The sequence below is a fragment of the Myxocyprinus asiaticus genome, chromosome 28, assembly GCF_019703515.2.
Source record: "Myxocyprinus asiaticus isolate MX2 ecotype Aquarium Trade chromosome 28, UBuf_Myxa_2, whole genome shotgun sequence".
NCBI lineage: Eukaryota > Metazoa > Chordata > Actinopteri > Cypriniformes > Catostomidae > Myxocyprinus > Myxocyprinus asiaticus.
The window spans coordinates 8,016,625-8,038,291 of NC_059371.1; the positions used below are offsets into that span (position 1 = coordinate 8,016,625).

The window sequence follows — 21,667 nt, forward strand, 5'->3', positions numbered from 1 at the left end:
CTGTACATATAAAAACATTAATATAAAAAATTGCTAGAAAATTGCTAGAAAAAAACATGCTACTTTTAATTTTTTAGTGTCTTTTTTAAAAGTGTTTAAAAACTTAAACAGAATGAAGTCTTTCACTTATCCACTGATTTCATAGATTTTGCTGAACGTCTGGAGAACTTTTCTTTTGAAATGTAGGACTTTTTGTTTTGAGCGGAAGTTTTTGTCTTCACGCTGCACTACTGACATGTACACACTGATCAGCTGATGTTTTCTAATATTATTCTTTTAATACTTTTAAATGTCTTTCAGTAGATATTTATATGTTCTGTTACTGTTTAGGAATTGACACAGGAGGTATGTTACCGTTTTGTTTGCACTTTGAATGGGCGAAAAGCTGTTTTATTTGTCCATGTTTTGAAAAGGGAGTTGATCAATTCATTATTTACAATAAAGAAATTGACAGAAGAGTCGAAACAACAAGCAGAATGACAAAATATGAAGCACATCTTATTATTGTCATTAGATGAAATTGTGTTATTTTGCTGGATTCGGTGGGGATAAATGGCTTAATCTATTATACTGTCTGACTGACCGTGATTGGTTATTGTTGTAATTATAACAGGATACAAACCAGAAGACGACATGAGACAAGAGCATACTATTAGATAATTTCACAACATTAGCATGTTTATACAGGATCATTAAATGGAGAGGAGTAATTTTATTCAGTCAGTGTCCTTTTACTTTGGTGACAGATATTTGAGGAAGCCACAATGCCTTATTTTGGTTCAGAGGAGACGGTGAAGGAGCTGAAGAGAGCTCTGTCCAATCCCAACGTCCAAGCAGACCGCCTGCGATACAAAAACTACATCACCAAAGTCATCAGGTCTGTAAATTGATCCTCTTTTTTGATGATTTGACTGATGATTTTGCAGGATGACACAAAGATTAGGCTAAATATTAAAGCAAGAGTTATTTCAACCAAACATTAAAGTTTATCTCTATCTTGTCGCTCCATACCCGATTTTTCGTTTCTTTGTGGAACACTATTGGAGAAGTTTTGAAGAATGTCCTGGCTGCTCTTTTCCATACAATGAAAGTGAATTGGGATTTGCGGCTGTGTACCTCACAAAGGACAAAACAAAAACAAAAAAAAGTACACTTAAACGGATAGTTCACCCAAAAATGAAAATTCTCTCATCATTTACTCACCCTCATGCCATTCCAGACATGTATGACTTTCTTTCATCTGCTGAACAAATGAAGAGTTTTAGAAGAATATCTCCGCTCTGTAGGTCCATACAATGCAAGTGAATGGTGATCAGACCTTTGTAGCTCCAAAAAGCACATAAATACAGCATAAAAGCAATCCAAATGACTCCAGTGGTTACATGCATATCTTCTGAAGCTATATAATCTGTTTTGGGTGAGAACGAACCAAAATGTAACTCCTTTTTCTCTATAAATTAGACAATTAGCAGTCTCCTTGGCGATCATAATTTCTATGGGGTCAAAATCCTGTCAAAAGTATTGCAGTCACGGATCCAAAAATAATAAGCGTGAATCAAAAAAGGATACACGCAAAAATAAATAAAAAGCGCAGATCAAAATAATTAGCGCAGATCAAAAAATAACAAGCATGAATCAAAAATATATAAACACATTTAAAATATGCTGCAAAAAAAATAAAAATAAATAAAAAATTAAAGCAAAGTCATCAGAATTGCAAACAAAATCTTGTTTTCCTTGGTTATATTACTGTTTTTTTGTACGCTTACGCTGTATTTTTCTTTGCTTTTGTTTCCAAGTTCTGCGCTTGATTTTCCAAAACTTGTGAGTAGAGTTTCATGTAAATCAGGGGCCGTTTTGCGTCCCTATTGGTCCACTAGTTCTTGATCGACAGCTCCTCCTCTAGCCAATCATTCGAAGAGGGGAGGTGACGTCACTCCAATGCAACTCTGACGGCTGCTGCTCAATATCATATTATTTATAGTTGATAGATATGCTGCTTGTGTCTGTTTTGAGTATTTTCTGCCAGCTCTAGGAAACAATGTGTTATCCAAGTAGGCTGTTATCATAGTCTAACACATGTATTGAGTCAGCTGAATTTAGTTAGCAGAGTTTTAGTTTAGGCATTATTTAAGACTTCCTTGTTTGTAGGATATTGGCTGCATATCTAAAAATACATGTGTGGTGTGGATGTTTGATGCATGTTTTTACTAGCTGTACCAATGTTGTTGCGAGTTCAGAACCCAACTTGATCCGCTTTTCCATTAAATAAAATCCAGATCCCAACACCAAGGCCTATTACAATACTGACGAATATAGAAATGCTTACATATAACTGGAATTTTTTTTATATATATTTTTTATTATATAAAAAATCTAAAAGGTGTGCATTAATGCTGACACCTACATGCACACTTTGGAATTGGTTGTATGCCTGTAAATCATTTGCTTCAAATGTTACTGAAGTTGTATACTCTGTGTTATGGAAATGTTGGTAAATGTTTTGGATTTGTATGCTCCGATGCTGTATCATTAGAGATGGTCCCTAAATTTGCAACTATTTGTGAATCAAGAATGTCCAACGTCAAGCCAACTTTATTGCATTATTTATTGACATGTGGACGCTTGGTCACTTGTTTCTGATTTCGCTGCAGTATCGTGGAAAAATAAACTACATGTAGCCACGCCAATGATGCCAACGTAGGATCAGTACATAACGGCACATTCAGCAACATGGAAAAGCGGATCAAGTTGGGTTCTGAACTTGCAACTACATTGATAAAGCTAGTAAAAACATGCATCAAACATCCACACTAACCCAGCCTTGTTTTCTATTTTTTTATTTTAGATATGCAGCCAATAACCTACAAACAAGGAAGTCTTAAATAATGCCTAAAATAAAGACTCGATACATGTTTTAACGGACTATGATAATGGCCTGCTCGGACAACACATTGTTTCCTAGAGCTGGCAGAAAATACTCAAAACAGACACAAGCAGTGAATCTACAGTTGTGCTCAAACCTTTGCATACCCTGGCAGAAATTGTGAAATTTTGGCATTGATTTTGAAAATATGACTGATCATGCAAAAAAAAAAAAAAAACTGTCTTTTATTTAAGGATAGTGATTATATGAAGCCATTTATTATCACAGAGTTGTTTGGCTCCTTTTTAAATCATAATGATAACAGAAATCACCCAAATGGCCCTGATCAAAAGTTTACACGCCCTTGAATGTGTGGCCTTGTTACAGACACACAAGGTGACACACACAGGTTTAAATGGCAATTAAAGGGTAATTTCCCACACTTGTGGCTTTTTAAATTGCAATTAATGCCTATGTATAAATAGTCAATGAGTTTGTTATCTCTCACGTGGATGCACTGAGCAGGCTTGATACTGAGCCATGGGGAGCAGAAAAGAACTGTCAAAAGACCTGTGTAACAAATTAATGGAACTTTATAAAGATGGAAAAGGATATAAAAAGATATCTAAAGCCTTGAAAATGCCAGTCAGTGCTGTTCAATCACTTATTAAGAAGTGGAAAATTCAGGGATGTCTTGATACCAAGCCAAGGTCAGGTAGACCAAGAAAGATTTCAGCCACAACTGCCAGAAGAATTGTTCGGGATACAAAGAAAAACCCACAGGTAACCTCAGGAGAAATACAGGCTGCTCTGGAAAAAGACAGTGTGGTTGTTTCAAGGCGCACAATACGACGATACTTGAACAAAAATGAGCTGCATGGTCGAGTTGCCAGAAAGAAGACTTTACTGCGCCAATGCCACAAAAAAGCCCGGTTACAATATGCCCGACAACACCTTGACATGCCTCACAGCTTCTGGCACACTGTAATTTGGAGTGACGAGACCAAAATAGAGCTTTATGGTCACAACCATAAGCGCTATGTTTGGAAAGGGGTCAACAAGGCCTATAGTGAAAAGAATGCCATCCCCACTGTGAAGCATGGTGGTGGCTCACTGATGTTTTGGGGGTGTGTGAGCTCTAAAGGCATGGGGAATCTTGTGAAAATTGATGGCAAGATGAATGCAGTATGTTATCAGAAAATACTGTCAGACAATTTGCATTCTTCTGCATGAAAGCTGCACATGGGATGCTCTTGGACTTTCCAGCACGACAATGACCCTAAGCACAAGGCCAAGTTGACCCTCCAGTGGTTACAGCAGAAAAAGGTGAAGGTTCTGGAGTGGCCATCACAGTCTCCTGATCTTAATATCATCAAGCCACTCTGGGGAGATCTCAAACCTGCGTTGTTTTGATTCACGCTTATTATTTTTGGATCCGTGACAGCAATACTTTTGATGGGATTTTGATCCCATAGATTTCAAGCTCGATTACACTTCCTAGAGCTTGACGCATGCACAGGGCACTAGATGGCGCTATAGTAATGTGTAATCGAGATTGAAATCATGATCGCCAAGGAAACTGCTAATGTTATGATTTATAGTGAAAATGGAGTTACATTTTGGCCTGTTCTCATTCAAAACATATTGGATCGCATGGTCTTATTGATTAATTTTATTCTGTCTTTGTGCTTTTTGGAGCTTCAAAGTTCTGGTCACCATTCACTTGCATTGTATGGATCTACAGAGCTTAAATATTCTTCTAAAAATCTTTGTTTAGCAGAAGAAAAAAGTCATACACATCTGGGATGGCATGAGGGTGAGTAAATGATGAGAGAATTTTCATTTTTGGGTGAACTATCCCTTTAACAAAAGAATTTGCAACGCAAATGGAGATCAGTTATAATTATGGTTAATTAAAAGTTGAATCATTAAGAGATTTTGTTCAGGTATTTTGTTTGTTTTTGTAGGTATATGACACAGGGTCTGGATGTCTCGGCTTTATTTATGGACATGGTGAAAGCCAGTGCCACTGTTGATATTGTTCAGAAGAAGCTGGTGTATCTGTACATGTGCACTTATGCCAGCGACAAGCCTGACCTGGCACTGCTGGCCATCAACACTCTCCGTAAAGACTGCGCTGATCCAAACCCCATGGTTCGAGGGTTGGCCCTGAGGAACATGTGCAACTTCAGGTTTGTAGGTCAGGTGTCAGTTATTTCTATGCGGAAAACCCTTACCATTGCCTTCAGTGAGAATAACAAAATAATTTTCTAACCAGGAAAGTCCTACAACAATGCTACTATTTGCTAACAGAACATGTAATGTGGTCTAAAGGTGAAATCATTATTATGAACTGGTAGTTCCAGCTCTAATATCTGATTGGAAGAGCCGAGTTCCTTTGTAAAATGGCCTATATACAAACACCTTTGACCGCACATAATTTGACTTGCATGTTAATGCGGTATATCAGCATCCATTAACTGTGGTATATACTGTTTAAGTACATTTTAAGATGTCTGGATGTGCTAATGGATCCACTTCTTTGTATTTGCTTGTTTTTCAGGATGCCTGGAATAACAGAGTACATAGAGCAGCCTATTGTTGCCGGTCTGCGTGATAAGGCCAGTTATGTAAGAAGAGTGGCTGTGCTTGGTTGTGCCAAAATGCACAGTCTACAGCCCAACACAGAGATAGGTAGAGTCATTAAATCTAAATGGATAAATAGGTACCAATTCAAACTAACTTTCATCATTGCATGGGAAGTTGCCAATGGCAATGCAGTAAACAATGAAGTGTTTTCTTGAACAACCTGTTCACAATGTTCTCTTGGTGGCCCGCATTTTTGGCCAGCGCAGCAACTCACATTATCTTAGTTTAATTTGTACACAGGATTTTCCTGTCTTTCTGGAATGTGCCATTTGTACACAGTCTAGTGGCTTTAAATAACCTTACTGTACTATTGTAGAGCATCTGCATTATGCAGTATATGTGTCCTTCTCTTGGGATGAAAACTGTTGGTCAAATGGATTCTTGTCAATTAATGTATTTGATGTGTGCTTTGTAGATGCCAATCTAGTGAATGAGCTGTATGCTCTTCTGAGGGACCCGGACCCTGTGGTTGTGGTGAATTGCCTGCGTGCCCTGGAGGAAATTCTCAAAGATGAGGGCGGTGTGGTTATTAACAAACCCATCACTCATCACCTTCTCAATAGGTGTGTCAGTTTTTGCCGTTGTAGGCTCTGAATTGTGGTTGCTCGAAAGCCGACTTTTTCTTCTGTGGAACACAGAATTAGATCTTTTGAAATAATATTTTCACACTTTTTGCATAATTTTACAAAACTGCAGCTTGATTGGAAATGACAGCCAATAGAAATATACTGTTCAAAGGTTTTATTTACCTTGATTTCTCTTTGTTTTCTTCAAACATCACTTGTCTCATATTTCAACTCAGGCATGCTCATCACTGACACTTTTGCTGACTTGGTTAACAAGTGCACTAACTTAAAAAAATAAATAAAAAAAAAAAACATTATTAGGGACACAATTATTTTGTTGTAGTGGAAATGACGCCTCGACTGTGGGACATAATTTCTGAAAAATGTATATACATTAAATCATTTTCATACAATACATATTGAAATATTTTATGTTTATTTCACTGTTTGTTTAGGTTATCATAGTTTTAAAACTTGTGTTTCATATTGAAAGTCAGAGTCTAAGACAAAGCTAAAACAATTAAATCTGTTCATAAAAGGCATTTAAAAAGTACCAAAAATTAATTATGGCCTGGTATGGCAATATTCCGGGTTCAATACAAGTTAAGCTCAATCGACAGTATTTGTTGTATAATGTTGATTACCACATAGATTAATTTCGACCCGTCCATTCTTTTCTTTAATAAAAGCAAAAATCTGGTTTGCACTTAAAACAGAATTGAATGGGGGCCAATTTGTAAACCTTAAAATACTCACTATTTCAAAAGTATAGCCACAAGATGTTAACAATATGCGTGTTAATGTGATTTTAGGATGATAAATTTGCTTTATAAACTTTTCTGTATTAAGTTATAGCCAACTTTACAACTTCGTTGCCATGATGATGTAATGTAAACAAACCCTAAAATGACTGCAAAAATATGATTTAACAGGTTACGTACAAGGTGCTTGAAGTACTTGAATTTGGCTTTTTCAAATTTAAGTCCTGGAAAACCCTTGAAAATAGCCATTTTTACCAAGAGGTGCTTAGAAAGTTCTTGAATTACAGAAAATCGTAAAATACGTTGCTTAAATCTTATTTTCGGAAAAACACAACGACAGACCACTGATGAAACAGGCAGCGCATAGACGGCGCTGTCACGTGGCACCTGTTACTTTTGGCAGCGCTGTTGAGAATAGGCCAATCACAGTCAAGTGTTACTGGAGGATTTTAAACATATATTTTATAGATACTGCTGTGGCGGTTTTAACAAGTATGAATCCTTGCAACTATCAGTTTTAATGAAAAATTACTCTCCAGAGTGAAACAAATTAGATGAGATGTAAAAGGTTTTGAATGATTTGAATGCAGATCAATGGAGGATTCAGTTTTGTGAGCCGTGTAGCGCCCCCCGGTGTAAAGACAGCTTTGTGTCTCACAAAACAGGTTATTTCTGACAACATTTGGATCAGTATCAAAATATGTTGACAAACGTGTCCCTTGACATTTTTAGCCATGAAAAAGCTTTCAAATAGCAAAAAATTAAAAAGGTATCATTTTATAACCTAACCTTTAATGATATGAGATACAAATAATTCAAAGCATAGTTCTTGAAAGCAAATAAAAATGTGAAAGTCCATGAATTAAATTTTGAAGCATCTGTACGAACCCTGATTTAAACAACTTTACAGCTCAAATAATACATGAGTTGTAACCAAAGAATTAATGCAAGTGCTTTTATAATATTATAAGATAATAATTTCTGCTTTTAAAGCCTCCAAATATTGGCCCCATTGACTTCCATTGTAAGTGCCTCACTGGAACATCAATTTTAGCTTTTTTTTTTTTTTTTAAAGTAAAGGATGGGCGAGTCTAAATTAATTTTTGGTAATCAACATTATGCCACAAATGCTGTCCATCGAGCTTAACTTGTACTGAACCCGGAATATTTCTTTAATGACTATCATACAACAAAAAGAAAGAAAACTGAATTCAGTTTTAATCAAATGAGCCACTAGGACATGAAATTGCCAGAAATTGAGGAAACACCCATATACTGTATAGGCCATTGGCTAACCTGTTTTAGGAGACCACTACCTTCAACAGTAACTCATTATTGAAGATAATGTGGATTGAAGATAGTATTGTGATGTGTGTAATATTTTCAGTTTTAAATACTTAATCCTATCCCAAAATTAATATGCAGATATAAAAATAAGTAATTCATTTGTAGGTTGATTCTGTCAAAAAGCATAAACACTGTGTCTCTGTGCAATATCAAAATTGCTCTGTTTGTTTGAGCATCCCAACTAGCCTGACACAGCAACATTGTCTCAACCAATGGCATGAGTTTGGGTTAGGACTATCTGTTTGACATTCTCAAGTTTTCAATTCCATTTGTTGATGCTAGTGGCACATTAATTGCACATTTAAATCATTAACTGTGCTAGGAAGGTATTTGACTAAGCTACATGTTTTTTTGTGTTTGTTTGTTTAATTTCATTATCAGAATGAAGGACTTGGACAGCTGGGCTCAGAGCGAAGTCCTGACCTTCTTACTACGCTACCGTCCTCGTAGTGATGACGAGTTGTTCGATATCCTTAGCATACTGGACGGTTTTCTCCAAAGCGCACAGGCTCATGTCGCAGTTGCTACGCTCCGCCTCTTCCTTCATTTAGCCGCCGCCCACCCTGCTGTGCAGGCAGACGCCCTCCTGCGCACCAGCGCCCCCCTGCTGGCCACATGTGGTGCTGCATCACGCGAACTTCGGTTTGCCGGGCTATGTCACGTACAGCAGGTCATGCGAAGTCAGCCCGGTCTTTTTGGCACGCACTACAAACGCTTCTTTTGCGGTTACTCTGAACCGAGTTACATTAAATTCTGTAAGATGGCAATCCTGGTGGAGCTGGTTAATGATGAAAACGTGGCTTTGGTTTTGGAAGAACTGAGGAGTTACTGCACTGATGTGTCTCCTGAGCTTGCCCAGGCAGCAATTGCCGCTATAGGTAACACATCTCACAGTTTTAGCAATGATTAAACTTTGCAGCTTAAAATATGTTCAAAGTTTAAAGTCCTCATGAGTTTTGTAGCTTTTAGTTCTGGTCTGTTAGCTTTGAAGCAATCTAAATGCTAGTGTACACCTAAATGTTGACAAAAATAACTTTTAAAACTTATACACATTTCAAATGTACAGTTTTTTTCTTCCAGGAAAAAGGACAAAAATACAAATGACTCATCTTGAAAAATCAGGAAAACAAAAAATTTAGATTTTTGTCCAATCAAAAGCTCACTATAAGGGGAATGTCCCTTCTTCTAACTCCACTTGCAACCATTTAGCAAGGTTCATGGCTGTGACGGTACTGAAGCCTATTGGCCACTTAAAAGAAAAGGAATGAGCTTAGGGTTTCAATTGGAAATACATCAACACAGGGCAGAAAACTGCTACTCCATTTCATGGAGTCTTTAGGAGATCTTTAAACTCAATTTTGGTTGCTAATGTTACATTGACCGTTATAGGCACTTGAATAGGGTACAAAATAGGAGTCTTTTTTTTTTTTTTTCCCAAGAGGGTTAAAGGTGTGTTTAACCTTCCTAATGTTTTTCTACCTCATTAGTTCCGACTAAATATTATTTTGCTGTTTTCTTTTCTTTTTTTTATATGAGGCTTGCATTTTTTTGCAATCCTATTACCAAAATTGTAGACCTTTTTTGTAAGACTGATTTGTATGATTGAATTATTTTCTTCAGTCATACACATTAAATTAAAAAATTAAATAGCTGGAATTTTTACAATGAAAAAATTAATAATATAAAAATTATGCAACAGGGTTGCATATCAAGCCTAAATAATCATTCAATAGGAGCTGACTAGTTTGGAACCAAATATTGGGTTATTGATAAACGTAAATTTGCCATAAATTAAAGAAAAATATTAGTTTTTATGTTAGATAGTATTTCATCTAAAGAACATGGCATTTGTGCCTTTGTTGTAGGGCTGAACAATTAATCGGAATAAAATCAAAATTGCAATATGATGCAGTGCAATTATCAAACCGTAAGTGCTGTGATTTAATTAAATAAATGAATAGTCTGCACGCACTGCTTTACTGTATGTGCAGCACTGCTCTCTGTTACACATACTCAAAGCACACGTGAGACTAATGAACTGACAGCGTTATCTTTACTGCACTCTGGATTCACTAATTGCACATTTGTGTAATTCCAAATATGCTTGGCCGCCAAAAGTTACTTTCCAAATCTAACATCGATTTTTTTTCAGGACAGAAGAGTGGATTTGTAATGCTTTTCTCTGCATTAAAAGGCCATTGTCAACTCAACCACAACAGATATGTCTTATTCAGAAAACAGTTTTGAAAACATTGTTTATTTTTGCAGTTCCGTTTGGTGGTGCTAGTGGCGCAGTTATCATTGTTGTTGTTTTTGTTAATATTAAAAAATATATATTTTTTGTAAGAAAAATTCTTAACTTAATAAATGGACAAAAACAGGTACCCAGCGAATAAAAACAATGTGAAGGTGAAGTCTCTCTCTGTGTTTCACTGTATTTTTCATTAATTTAGTCTGGTTCTTTTTAAGAAGTCTCAAGTGTGAACAACCTTTCTTGAACAGCATCTCATGTGTGACATGAGCATGTTTGCCCATGACTTCATTTTGGTCAAAAGGAAACACTGACAATATATATATATACAGTATATAAATGTTAATAATCATGTAGCAGTTCAAATCGCAATATTTTTCAAAATAATTGCAATTCGATTTTTTTTTGTCCTAATTGTTGAGTACTATTTTGTTGCTTTAAAAAAGTAATGGGACAAAAAATGGTATGCTGTTAGTTGGAAAAGTCTACTGACCTTAAAAAGAATTGACGCCATATTTAATTTTACACAAAAGAAAACAAGGATATGGGATAGAACTTTTTTTTTTTTTTTTTACTGCTTAATGTACAATTGAAGTAAAATTATGCTCTTTTTCAAGGCCGTATAGCACGGACATACAGTGAGAAATGTCTGGATATCCTGACGGGACTGCTCGCGTTGAAACAAGAGCACATAACATCAGGTAATATAGAACGCAAAGCCATACCTGTGCGTACTTGAGGGTTGTTAAGAATCACAATAAATGTCTTCTAGTTAATGAATGAACAAAATAGTATTTACTTTATGAGATTTTTTCCTAAAGGCACTACTGTTATGTACATAGGTGAGATTGTGGCTAACATTGTTTGCCCTCTTGCACAGATAAAAGCTTTTTTGCTAATAGCCGTTTTCAGATTACAGGATTTGCCAGTTCCTCTCTGCGTTCCTCTAATCTATCACTTTCTGCTTCCTCTTTGTTTAGCTGTCATACAGACGTTCAGGGATTTGGTATGGTTCTGCCCTCAGAGTACAGCCTCTGTGTGTCAAACTGTGGAGGCCTGTGTTGACTCTCCTCAAGATAGTGAGGTGAGATGATTCACCTGCTGTTGAATTTTTGACTACAGTAAAAACAACCATTTACTGCAGGAATGGGCTTGAAATATATATATATATATATAAAGAAAAAATATATAGTGTTTTTTTTTTGACACATCTGCTCTTCTTTATTATGACTATTTTCCACACTTTGGAATGACACTAAAGTCATCAGAAGTCTGGAATTATGAAGTGATCAACAAATCAAAAACTTCCTCAGATTTTAGATTCTTCAGAGTAGCAACCTTTTGCCTAAATTGAAGCTCTGCACATTCTAGAATGATTTTCTGAGTCTGTTGTGGAAGAACTTGACTGGCCAGTTGTATTGGGAACTGAGAACCTCTTCTTATTCGGTTCCATTTATGGTTCTTGAACTTGCATCATGCCGATGCAGATGGGACACAGTACTAAAATACTCTGACAGTGTTTCCTGCTGCGCTAATCAATGGCAGCGCTGCCCCACTACTAAATCTACAGCATGAAACACATTGCACGGCCAGTTTTAATCAGATTGCTGAATTAATGACTTTTATAAGCCGGTTCTTTTGAATCTACATCATGAAACAAAACAGTGTGTCCAGTGTAGCCACATTCCTGAACAAATGACTCCTATCAGTCGGTTCTTTTAAATCTACAGTACTGTTCAGTAGTTTTAGGCACTTGTGAAAATGTTGGATAGTGAGGATGTCTTCAAAAATAATGACATAAATAGTTTTCATTTATCACTTAATGTCATACAAAGTCCAGTAAACATAAAAAAGCTAAATCAATATTCGGTGTGACCACCTTTGCCTTTAAAACAGCACCAATTCTCCTAAGTACACCTGGACACAGTTTTTCTTGGTTGTTGGCAGATAGGATGTTCCAAGTTTCTTGGAGAATTCACCACAGTTCTTCTATCTGTTTAGGCTGTCTCAATTGCTTCTGTCTCTTCATGTAAACTCAGACTGACACAATGTTCAGTGGGGGGCTTTGTGGGGGCCATGACATCTGTTGCAGGGCTCCCTGTTCTTCTATTCTGATCTTTTCTATTTGCAAAAGTAATGTTTGGGAGTCTAACATTTATATTTCCTATTGACACACTAAAGCTGAAGATATAAATAACCATCTTTAGACAAATGCTTTTGTGAAACATCTTATGTGCCTAAGACTTTTGCAGAGTACTGTATACTGTCACAGTACTGTACATCGTGAAACAAGACAGTGTGTCCAGTGTAGACTGATTCTTGAATGAATGATTCTTATGGGCTAGTTCTTTTGAATCTACACTGCGACCAGTGTGGTGTGGTCCCCAAATGAATGACTGCAATGTTTACAGTGCAAAACACACAACGCATCCAATGAAGGCTGATGTCTGAACGAATTACACTTATGAGCCGTTTTTTTTTTTTATCTACTTTGCGCAACATTCAGCGCTTCCCATTGTAGTACTGTTCCAGAACAAATGACTCTTTTGAGCGGTTCTTTGAATCGACAGTGTGACCAGCGTGGTGTGGTTCCCAAATGAATTACTATTATGAACTCTGAAGAACCTGATTTTCAGAGATCATCATATCCTGTCTCTGTTTCTCGTAGGGAAAACAAGCTCTTTTATGGCTTCTGGGAGAGCATGGTGAACTCATCAGCAGCGCCCCCTATGTGCTGGAGGGATACATAGATGGGCTAAAGACTGAACTGTCCTCGTCAGTGAAGATGGAGCTGTTGACAGCTTCAGTGAAGATGTTCCTCTGCCGTCCTGCTGAGACTCAAGACATGCTGGGGCGTCTCTTGCATTACTGTATAGGTGTGTACAACATGACTGAAGCAAAAAAGATCTGACATCGTAATCATTTTTTTTTTTTCTTGATCTAATAAGTGTAACAACAATAAGGTTGCATTTGTTAATACAAGTTAACTACATTTGTTAAAATGTACTAACAGTGAAAAATAATATTTCACCCCAAAATCACATTGTGACATTATTTCCATGACAGTTTTGGACATTTAAAACCCCCTCTACTAATTCATAGCCTAATGTTATGCAAAAAAGTAGGCAGAATGTTAGCCTCAATCACCTTACACTATCTTTTTTGTTTTTTTTTATCTCTGAACAATGAAAGTGAATGTGTACTGAGCCTGTAAGGCCCTAACATTCTGCCTAAAATCTCCTTGTGTGTTCCACAGAAGAAAGACAGACAGGATTGGAACAACATAATGGTGATATACCATCATATTGTTCCAGTCCTAGACAGACAGACAGGCAGGTGACAGATATGCATAAAAAGGCTTGTGCAAATGGTCTTTAGATGCAAATAGTTGTTTAGTAATAGTCACTGTCCTACATTTCTCTGTTTCAGTTATCTTTCTTAAGTTACTGTTTACCATTTCTGTGGTTAATTTAAGAAACAGTCTTGACTCCTTTGATAATTCTCTTCTGATTTTATTTTTTTTGGGGGGGTTCACCTCCAGAGGAAGAGAGTGACATGTGTGTGCGTGACCGGGCTCTGCTGTACTACAGACTTTTGCAGCATGGAGTTGAAGAGACAAGAAAAGTTGTGACAGGACCCAAATCTGATCCGTCTATGAGTGTCCTTACTGGTCGACAACAGGAGCCCATCAGTGAGTGGGCCTCTGCCTTCAACACTCTTGGCCCACTGACTGGACGTGATTTAAGTCTACAAACTGTCATAATGTCGGCCCCTGACCAGCCATTTAGCAGTACAGAAGAGGAGCTGTTGCCAGGTAAAGCAGAGAAGGAAAGGATTGGGGAGCGTTTCTATTTATCTGTCTATCAATGTGTATATTTATTTATCTAATTTTTAAAAAAATCTATTCAGTTATTTATTTAAATTTGGACCGTACATCAGGTAAGAGTGATGATGTTTTTATTAAGAAGTTTAAAAAAAAAAAAACCTGTGTTGCAGCAAACTTCCAGAACATAATGTAAAATAGAATTCCTTGAGAAAAGGCCTGTTGACACCAAATCTGTGACGATTTTGTGAGACGAACCTCTGATGTGCCTATTCACACCAAGTCCATAAAACTATTTCACCCCTGTACAGTTGGCGGTGCTGTCACTGTTCTACAAAAATGTTTACCTGTCTTGTTTCTGCACCTTCAGCTGTTAGAGATTAATATATTGAACACTGTTAAAGCATTTATTAAACTAATTTGGCATAGCTGTTTCATTATGTTCTGTCCATGGTTTTGATGCATTCTGAGGAGTATATAATCTGTGTTTTTATGCTAGTGAGGTGAGTAAAGAGCACTGTTGGATATTTATTTGCGCATATATTTTGCTACAAGAACGGACATCCGAACCATATTCTCTTAATATAACGCCTGGATTAATGCCTGGATAATATAACACAAGGTACTGTGATATAAATACACATGGAAAAATGTACATTAAGAATAACAGTAGGCTATAGTATAAAATAGGATGCATACTATAATATTATGAAATAATAGGCTATAAAATAAAACACTGGCTCACGACCTTTTCTTTATTTAAATTATTGCAATACTTTGTTATATTATCCTTGCAATAAAAATAGCAGTGTGGTTCTGCAATTCGTTTGTCTACAGTAAAATATTGCATGTAACAAGTCTTTTTATGGGATATTTTACTACGAGCTTATTGCAAACAAATTGACGAAACTCGCTGCTATTTTTAATGCCATGAGAATATAACAGGCAGAGTGATATAGGCTACATATTAAATAATGTACATTGTACATTAAGACAAAAAAACATAAGCAGACTTTCAAAAACAGATCAAGTTTACGTTTGCAGTACAAAGGGTTCATGAACTGCAACTATTTATTTTTAAGCATATAATTTTTGGGGGTGTTTATCAGCTGCATGTTCAATGCCGGTGTTTGCCAGTTGATTAGCGCCACCAACGTGTTGGATTGAACATGGATTGTGAGCGGAAGATTTGTCGGACCTGATGTGAAAAGCGCCATCAATATTCATTGTTCTCGATAAAAACCTTGTCGGAATGAACAATCACACTGAAAAAACTGACTTGGTGTGAACAGGCCTTAACCACCCACTTTTTTAGTGGGAGTATCCAAGGTGCATCCAAGGAAGTATCCCTTAAAAAAACATTATTTTAATGGATGGGCATTTTCAAGTAATTTTGTAGTCAAGTACTCTTACCCTAAAAAAGATTAATTGATTACTCGTAAATTTAAATGCAAGTTAAAAGTAACAAGAATTTTGTTTTCATAAATGTTACCAAGAACGGTTTCAAAGAAAGATGGCTGCAACAAACTGTGCTTTTATCTTGGGGGAAAAAAAAATATGAACAATATGCATTAATACAAATATTTGTTTTTAAATGACATTAATCTTTAAAAGGTTTTTGTCTCCTCGGGGATACAAACATTTAAGAGGCTGGGGAGAGGAGCAGTGGGTGAGTCAAATTTTTGTGTAAGAGTTGTCTGACATCAACTTATAATGTTTATCTAAAAATGAAAAGGCAGCATTTTTGAGAAGGCAGCTGACTTCGTGAAAAACACTCCTATCTTTTCCATATTACTTTCATGATTTTTAAAAGCTGTTAAATTGGAAATAAAAGTAATATTTTAGAAAAAACATGGAAATGTATTATGTGGGCCTTAATGTGTTGAAAAATAGCAAATCATTAATTTTGAGATGTACCTTTTATATGTTTGACCTTTTTAGGGTTATAAAACATTTGCACTCACACAGAACTTACATTGAACCAATACTGACAACAATAGGGTAATGCGCATACCTATATAAACTCTGCATCTACATAAACGCTATCACATTTGTATCATTTCACATGTTATTATTCAGTTATTATAAGAGCTTTTTATCAAATGTGCTCTTTCTGTATTCTGAGATTTCACGCACATGCACACATACTGGTCTGACAAGTTTCTTGTACCGCTTCACTTTTTTTTCCCTCACCATAAAAGCAAAACCTTTTCCATTGGTATGTATGACTCTAACATGAACCGAATACCAATAGAGTAGAATTCAATTAGAATCCAAATACTTCAAGTATTGCCACACTTCGCTATGCCTAAAAGCACACACACCAAATGAAGCCATCACAGCTCCTCTCAAGCAACATTTTGTCGACACATATCCACAGTGCCCCCCAGTAAACTCAATTGTAACTGCGAGATTTGGTGAGAGATTCAGAGGGAAAGTACAGCGTAATTCAACGTAGCTCACGGCAGGCAAATGTGCAAAGGAAAATCAATTTGTGATATTCGAGTAGTGTTTTAACAGTCGACTAACTGGTGCGTAACGGGTGCCTTCTCGATTAGTAAATTACGCATGCAAGTCCCTAACTCTCTTGCTGCAATTTTCGTTTCCATGGTAACAGTGACTTATCTGATTGGTGGATCTTTCTTCAGGATTTTGGGTAGTGTAATTGTTTAGCGGAAAATTCGCCCTTTTACACAATTTATTTAAAAACAAAGTTGAAATCACTTGTATCTTTTACTAAAGCATGAAGTGCATTCATAATGTATTCAGACCACTTCATTTTTTTCACATTTTGTTATGTTGCAGCTTTATGCTAAAATGCTTACAATTATTGATTTTTTTTTTTTTTATATATTTCTTTTTTAATTTTATTAATCAATCTACACTCCATACCCCATAATGACAAAGCAAAACCGGATTTTTGATAACTTCACAAATTTATTAAAAAGAAAAAAATTTAAATATCACATTGACATAAGTATTCAGACCCTTTGCTCTGACACTTGAAATTTAGTTCAGGTGCATCCCATTTCTCTGGATCATCTTTGAGATGTTTCTACACTTTGATTAGTGTCCACCTGTGGAAAATTCAATTGATTGGAAAGGCACACACCTGTCTATATAAGGTCTCACAGCTGAATATGCATATCAGAGCAAAAACCAAGTCATGAGGTCAAAGGAACTGCCTGCAGAACTCAGAGGCAGGATTGTGTCGAGGCACAGATCTGGGGAATGCTACAAAAAAAACTTCAGCTGCATTAAAGATTCCCAAGAGCACAGTGGCCTCCATAATTCTTAAATGGAAGAAGTTTGGAACAACCAGGACTCTTCCTAGAGCTGGCCGCCCGGTCAAACTGTGCAATCGGGGAAGATGGGCCTTGGTAAGAGAGGTGACCAAGAACCCGATGGTCACTCTGGTTGAGTTCCAGAGATCATGTGTGGAGATCGGAGAAACTTGCAGAAGGTCAACCATCACTGCAACACTCCACCGATCTGGGCTTTATGGCAGAGTGGCCAGATGGAAGCCTCTCCTCAGTGCAAGACACATGAAAGCACATAAATGACTCTCAGACTGTGAGAAACAAGATTCTCTGGTCTGATGAAATGAAGATTGAACTGTTTGGCCTCATTCCCAAGCATCATGTCTGGAGGAAACCTGGCACCGCTCATCACCTGCGCAATACTATCCCAACAGTGAAGCATGGTGGTGGTAGCATCATGCTGTGGGGGTGTTTTTCAGCGGTAGGGACTGGGGGACTGGTCAGGGTTGAAGGAAAGCTGAACGCAGCAAAATACATGCTTAATGAAAACCTGGTCCAGAGCGCTATGGACCTCAGACTGGGCCGAAGGTTCACCTTCCAACAGGACAATGACCTTAAGCACACAGCCAAGACAATGCAAGAGTGGCTTAGGGACAACTCTGTGAATGTCCTTGAGTGGCCCAGCCAGAGCCTGGACTTGAACCAAATTGAACGTCTCTGGAGAGATCTGAAAATGGCTGTCCACTGACGTTCCCCATCCAACCTGACAGAGCTTGAGAGGATCTACAGAGAAGAATGGCAGAAAATCCCCAAATCCAGGTGTGCAAATCTTGTCGCATCATACCCAAAAGGCTGTAATTGCTGCCAAAGGTGCTTCAACTAAGTACTGAGTTAAGGGTCTGAATACTTATGTCAGTTTGATATTTCAGTTTTTTCTTTTTAATAAATTTGCAAAGTTATCAAAAATCTGTTTTTTTTCTGTCATTATGGGGTATGGAGTGTAGATTGATGTGGAAAAAAATAAATAATTTTAAAGCATTTTAGCATAAAGCTGCAACAAAATGTGAAAAAAATTAAGGGGTCTGAATACTTTATAAATGCACAGTATATCATCGCTTAAAGACTTCGGGTATCATGCAAGGTCGGACTTGAAAAGTTTTCACGTTAATGTTAGAAATCAATTTGTCTATCAGGGGTGATTTAAGGCACCTCTGGGCCCATAGGCAGTCCCCTTACAGTTGTTGGGGGGGGGTTGGAGGAACTGCTGTGCGTTGAACTTGCGCTACACGGACACATTTCACGGGTGCGCACCGTCTCTGTGTCAACACTGGTGAAAGCGTTTAGACACGCCCCTCCCTCAAACTTGGATAGGGGAAAATATGGTGGCAGGTGGCGCGAGCTGGGTCCCATGTGAGTTGTGGGCCTCTGGGCTTCAGCCTACAGTTGTGCTCAAAAGTTTGCATACCCTGGCAGAAATTGTGAAATTTTGGCATTGATTTTGAAAATATGACTGATCATGCAAAAAAACCTGTCTTTTATTTAAGGATAGTGATCATATGAAGCCATTTATTATCACATAGTTGTTTGGCTCCTTTTTAAATCATAATGGTTACAGAAATCACCCAAATGGCCCTGATCAAAAGTTTACATACCTTTTGAATGTTTGACCTTGTTACAGACACACAAGGTGACACACACAGGTTTAAATGGCAATTAAAGGTTAATTTCCCACACCTGTGGCTTTTTAAATTGCAATTAGTGTCTGTGTAGTCAGTGAGTTTGTTTGCTCTCACATGGATGCACTGAGCAGGCTAGATACTGAGCAATGGGGAGCAGAAAAGAACTGTCAAAAGACCTGCGTAACAAGGTAATGGAACTTTATAAAGATGGAAAAGGATATAAAAAGATATTCAAAGCCTTGAAAATGCCAGTCAGTACTGTTCAATCACTTATTAAGAACTGGAAAATTCGGGGATCTCTTGATGCCAAGGTCAGGTAGACCAAGAAAGATTTCAGCCACAACTGCCAGAGGAATTGTTCAGGATACAAGGAAAACCTACAGGTAACCTCAGGAGAAATACAGGCTGCTCTGGAAAAAGACGGTGTGGTTGTTTCAAGGAGTCATATTTTCAAAATCAATGCCAAAATTTCACAATTTCTGCCAGGGTATGCAAACTATTGAGCACAACTGTATGTAAGCCTTGGTGTTAATGCGCCCCTGTCCTCTACAGAGAATCTTACTTCTAGAACCCTTTTGTTGCACTTTATGGTCATTTGCACATCCTTGCTCGCAATTTTTGCTTCTATTGTAGTTTTGATCAATCACATAAATTGTTCACATCAACAATTGCATGAATTGATTGTTTTTCCCTTTTTTTCCCCTTACTGTTATCTGTATTTCTCTGATTAACAGGAAGTACAGACAGAAACATATCTAGCCCAAATGGCTCTCAAGAGGAACTGAGTCTGTCTCTAGGACCTTCTCTATCCCATGAGACTTTTGAGAGAATGTGGCTGGAACTGGATGTCCTTGACAGACAGACTCTTGGTTTCCCTCGGCCCAGAACTACTCCAGATACTTTACAAGCTGCTTTACAGATGATGAAAATCCAGACCCTAGCCTTCACTCCGGGAGATATCCAGCCTTGGAAGACTTACCTTTACACAAGGGGCAACGGTACCCTAATCCTCGCTGAACTTTTGCAGGGGGACCCAGAAGTCCCAGACAGTGAAGGAAGCTTGGTGGTATCTGTCAAACAGCAGCCTGCAAACCAACATGCCATTAGAGGATTTGTGTCAATACTCAAGAGCATACTGCAGACTCTTAATGCTGACACTTTATGATACAACTCTCAAAATTAGGACCTCAAAATTCTGTTTTTCTCTAAAGCATTCCCATTCTGAGAAAAATGGCCTATTGTGCTGTGATTAAAATGAAACATGTCTAATAGTGCAAATGACTCTCCAATAAAATAGTATTGTAAAACAATTAAATGTGGTCCACTCATTTAAAGTGCCTGATATTGCTTATAACAACACTGGGATGCATCACTGTTTGTATCAGTCCTCTTGCTCAGTGCTGGGTGACACAAAAAGCTTGATAATTCTTTGACTACAGAAATTAAAATCTAAAAGACTTCATTTAGCAGCACTTTACAGCATCAGCTTCCTCTAATACAAGTTCAGCATTCAATACTTCACATAGGCTGCCATGCAGAACAGCACAATTGTGTTCGGTAATCTGGTGAACTATGCACAGATAAGTTAACCTTTGCAAATGTGTTGTGTTCTCATCTAGCACTTGAAAAGCCAATTAACTAGTTTTCCACTCGAGCTCTGTTTGAAGTATATCATTTTATTTTTCATCCTGCTGCTGAAAAAGTGTCACAGTATGTACTATAATTACATGTATTATATGTATGTTTTAGTTTGTTATTATTAATGTATTAATACTTTTTATTATTATTATTAATAAGATACTCATTCTATATAACAGGAGTGTTGTGTACCTCATTAGCAAATAAAAAGTAAATAATATTGTTAAACAACAGTGTGTTATTACAAGCTGTGTTATTGTTTTCCGAATAAATAAATAAATAAATAAAATAATTAAAAACAAAAGTTCAGTAAAAACATTTTTGGACATACAAGTTAGCTTGAGATATGGCACAAAGCAATTTATTAACACTTAAAGACGTTTTATCAACATTTTGTTTTGTTTTTTTGTCTGATGGGGTATTTCATACAATTTTACCATTTTAATTTTCAAAACGAAAAAAGGCACCTGTTTCATAGATTGACCGTAATTTAATAGTAATAATAATAATGATAGTAAAAGTGTTTGTTGTTGTTGTTGAGACTAAAGTAATTAGTCAACTAATCAATGCATAAACATAATGGTTCTCTTTTAATGTCATGATATAGCCAGTAGAGAAATCCTACAAGAAAGACCTGTTTTAAACTCGCTTGATTGACTTGTGACACCATGAGTAACTTTTAGATACAATTCCTATATATTGTTATTTACACAAAATAACGCAAATATACTATTGATCAAATCTACTTTTATTACGTTTCGTATTTTAATGAATTTATTACAGCTGACAGTTATGTGAGCAAACAAGGTTTGAACATCAACCGTAAC

General features: G+C 36.9%; 1 protein-coding gene across 2 annotated transcripts; it reads left to right on the forward strand.

Moving 5' to 3' along the window:
* The first annotated feature begins 206 nt into the window (after nucleotides 1–206).
* On the forward strand, nucleotides 207–21,100 carry ap4b1 (adaptor related protein complex 4 subunit beta 1). 2 transcript variants are annotated; one of them, XM_051659791.1, is made up of 11 exons: nucleotides 207–345; nucleotides 747–877; nucleotides 4,834–5,058; nucleotides 5,430–5,560; nucleotides 5,931–6,078; nucleotides 8,571–9,067; nucleotides 11,058–11,141; nucleotides 11,421–11,524; nucleotides 13,109–13,316; nucleotides 13,982–14,254; nucleotides 19,937–21,099. In XM_051659791.1, exons 2-11 carry the CDS (start codon nucleotides 765–767, stop codon nucleotides 20,365–20,367), a joined length of 2,214 nt encoding a protein of 737 aa, XP_051515751.1. In that variant the 5' UTR covers nucleotides 207–345; nucleotides 747–764; the 3' UTR covers nucleotides 20,368–21,099. The 2 variants fall into 2 exon arrangements, with proteins under 2 accessions (XP_051515751.1, XP_051515752.1); XM_051659792.1 differs by lacking the exons at nucleotides 207–345; nucleotides 747–877 and having other exon boundaries at nucleotides 4,943–5,066; nucleotides 19,937–21,100.
* Nucleotides 21,101–21,667: the final 567 nt, after the last annotated feature.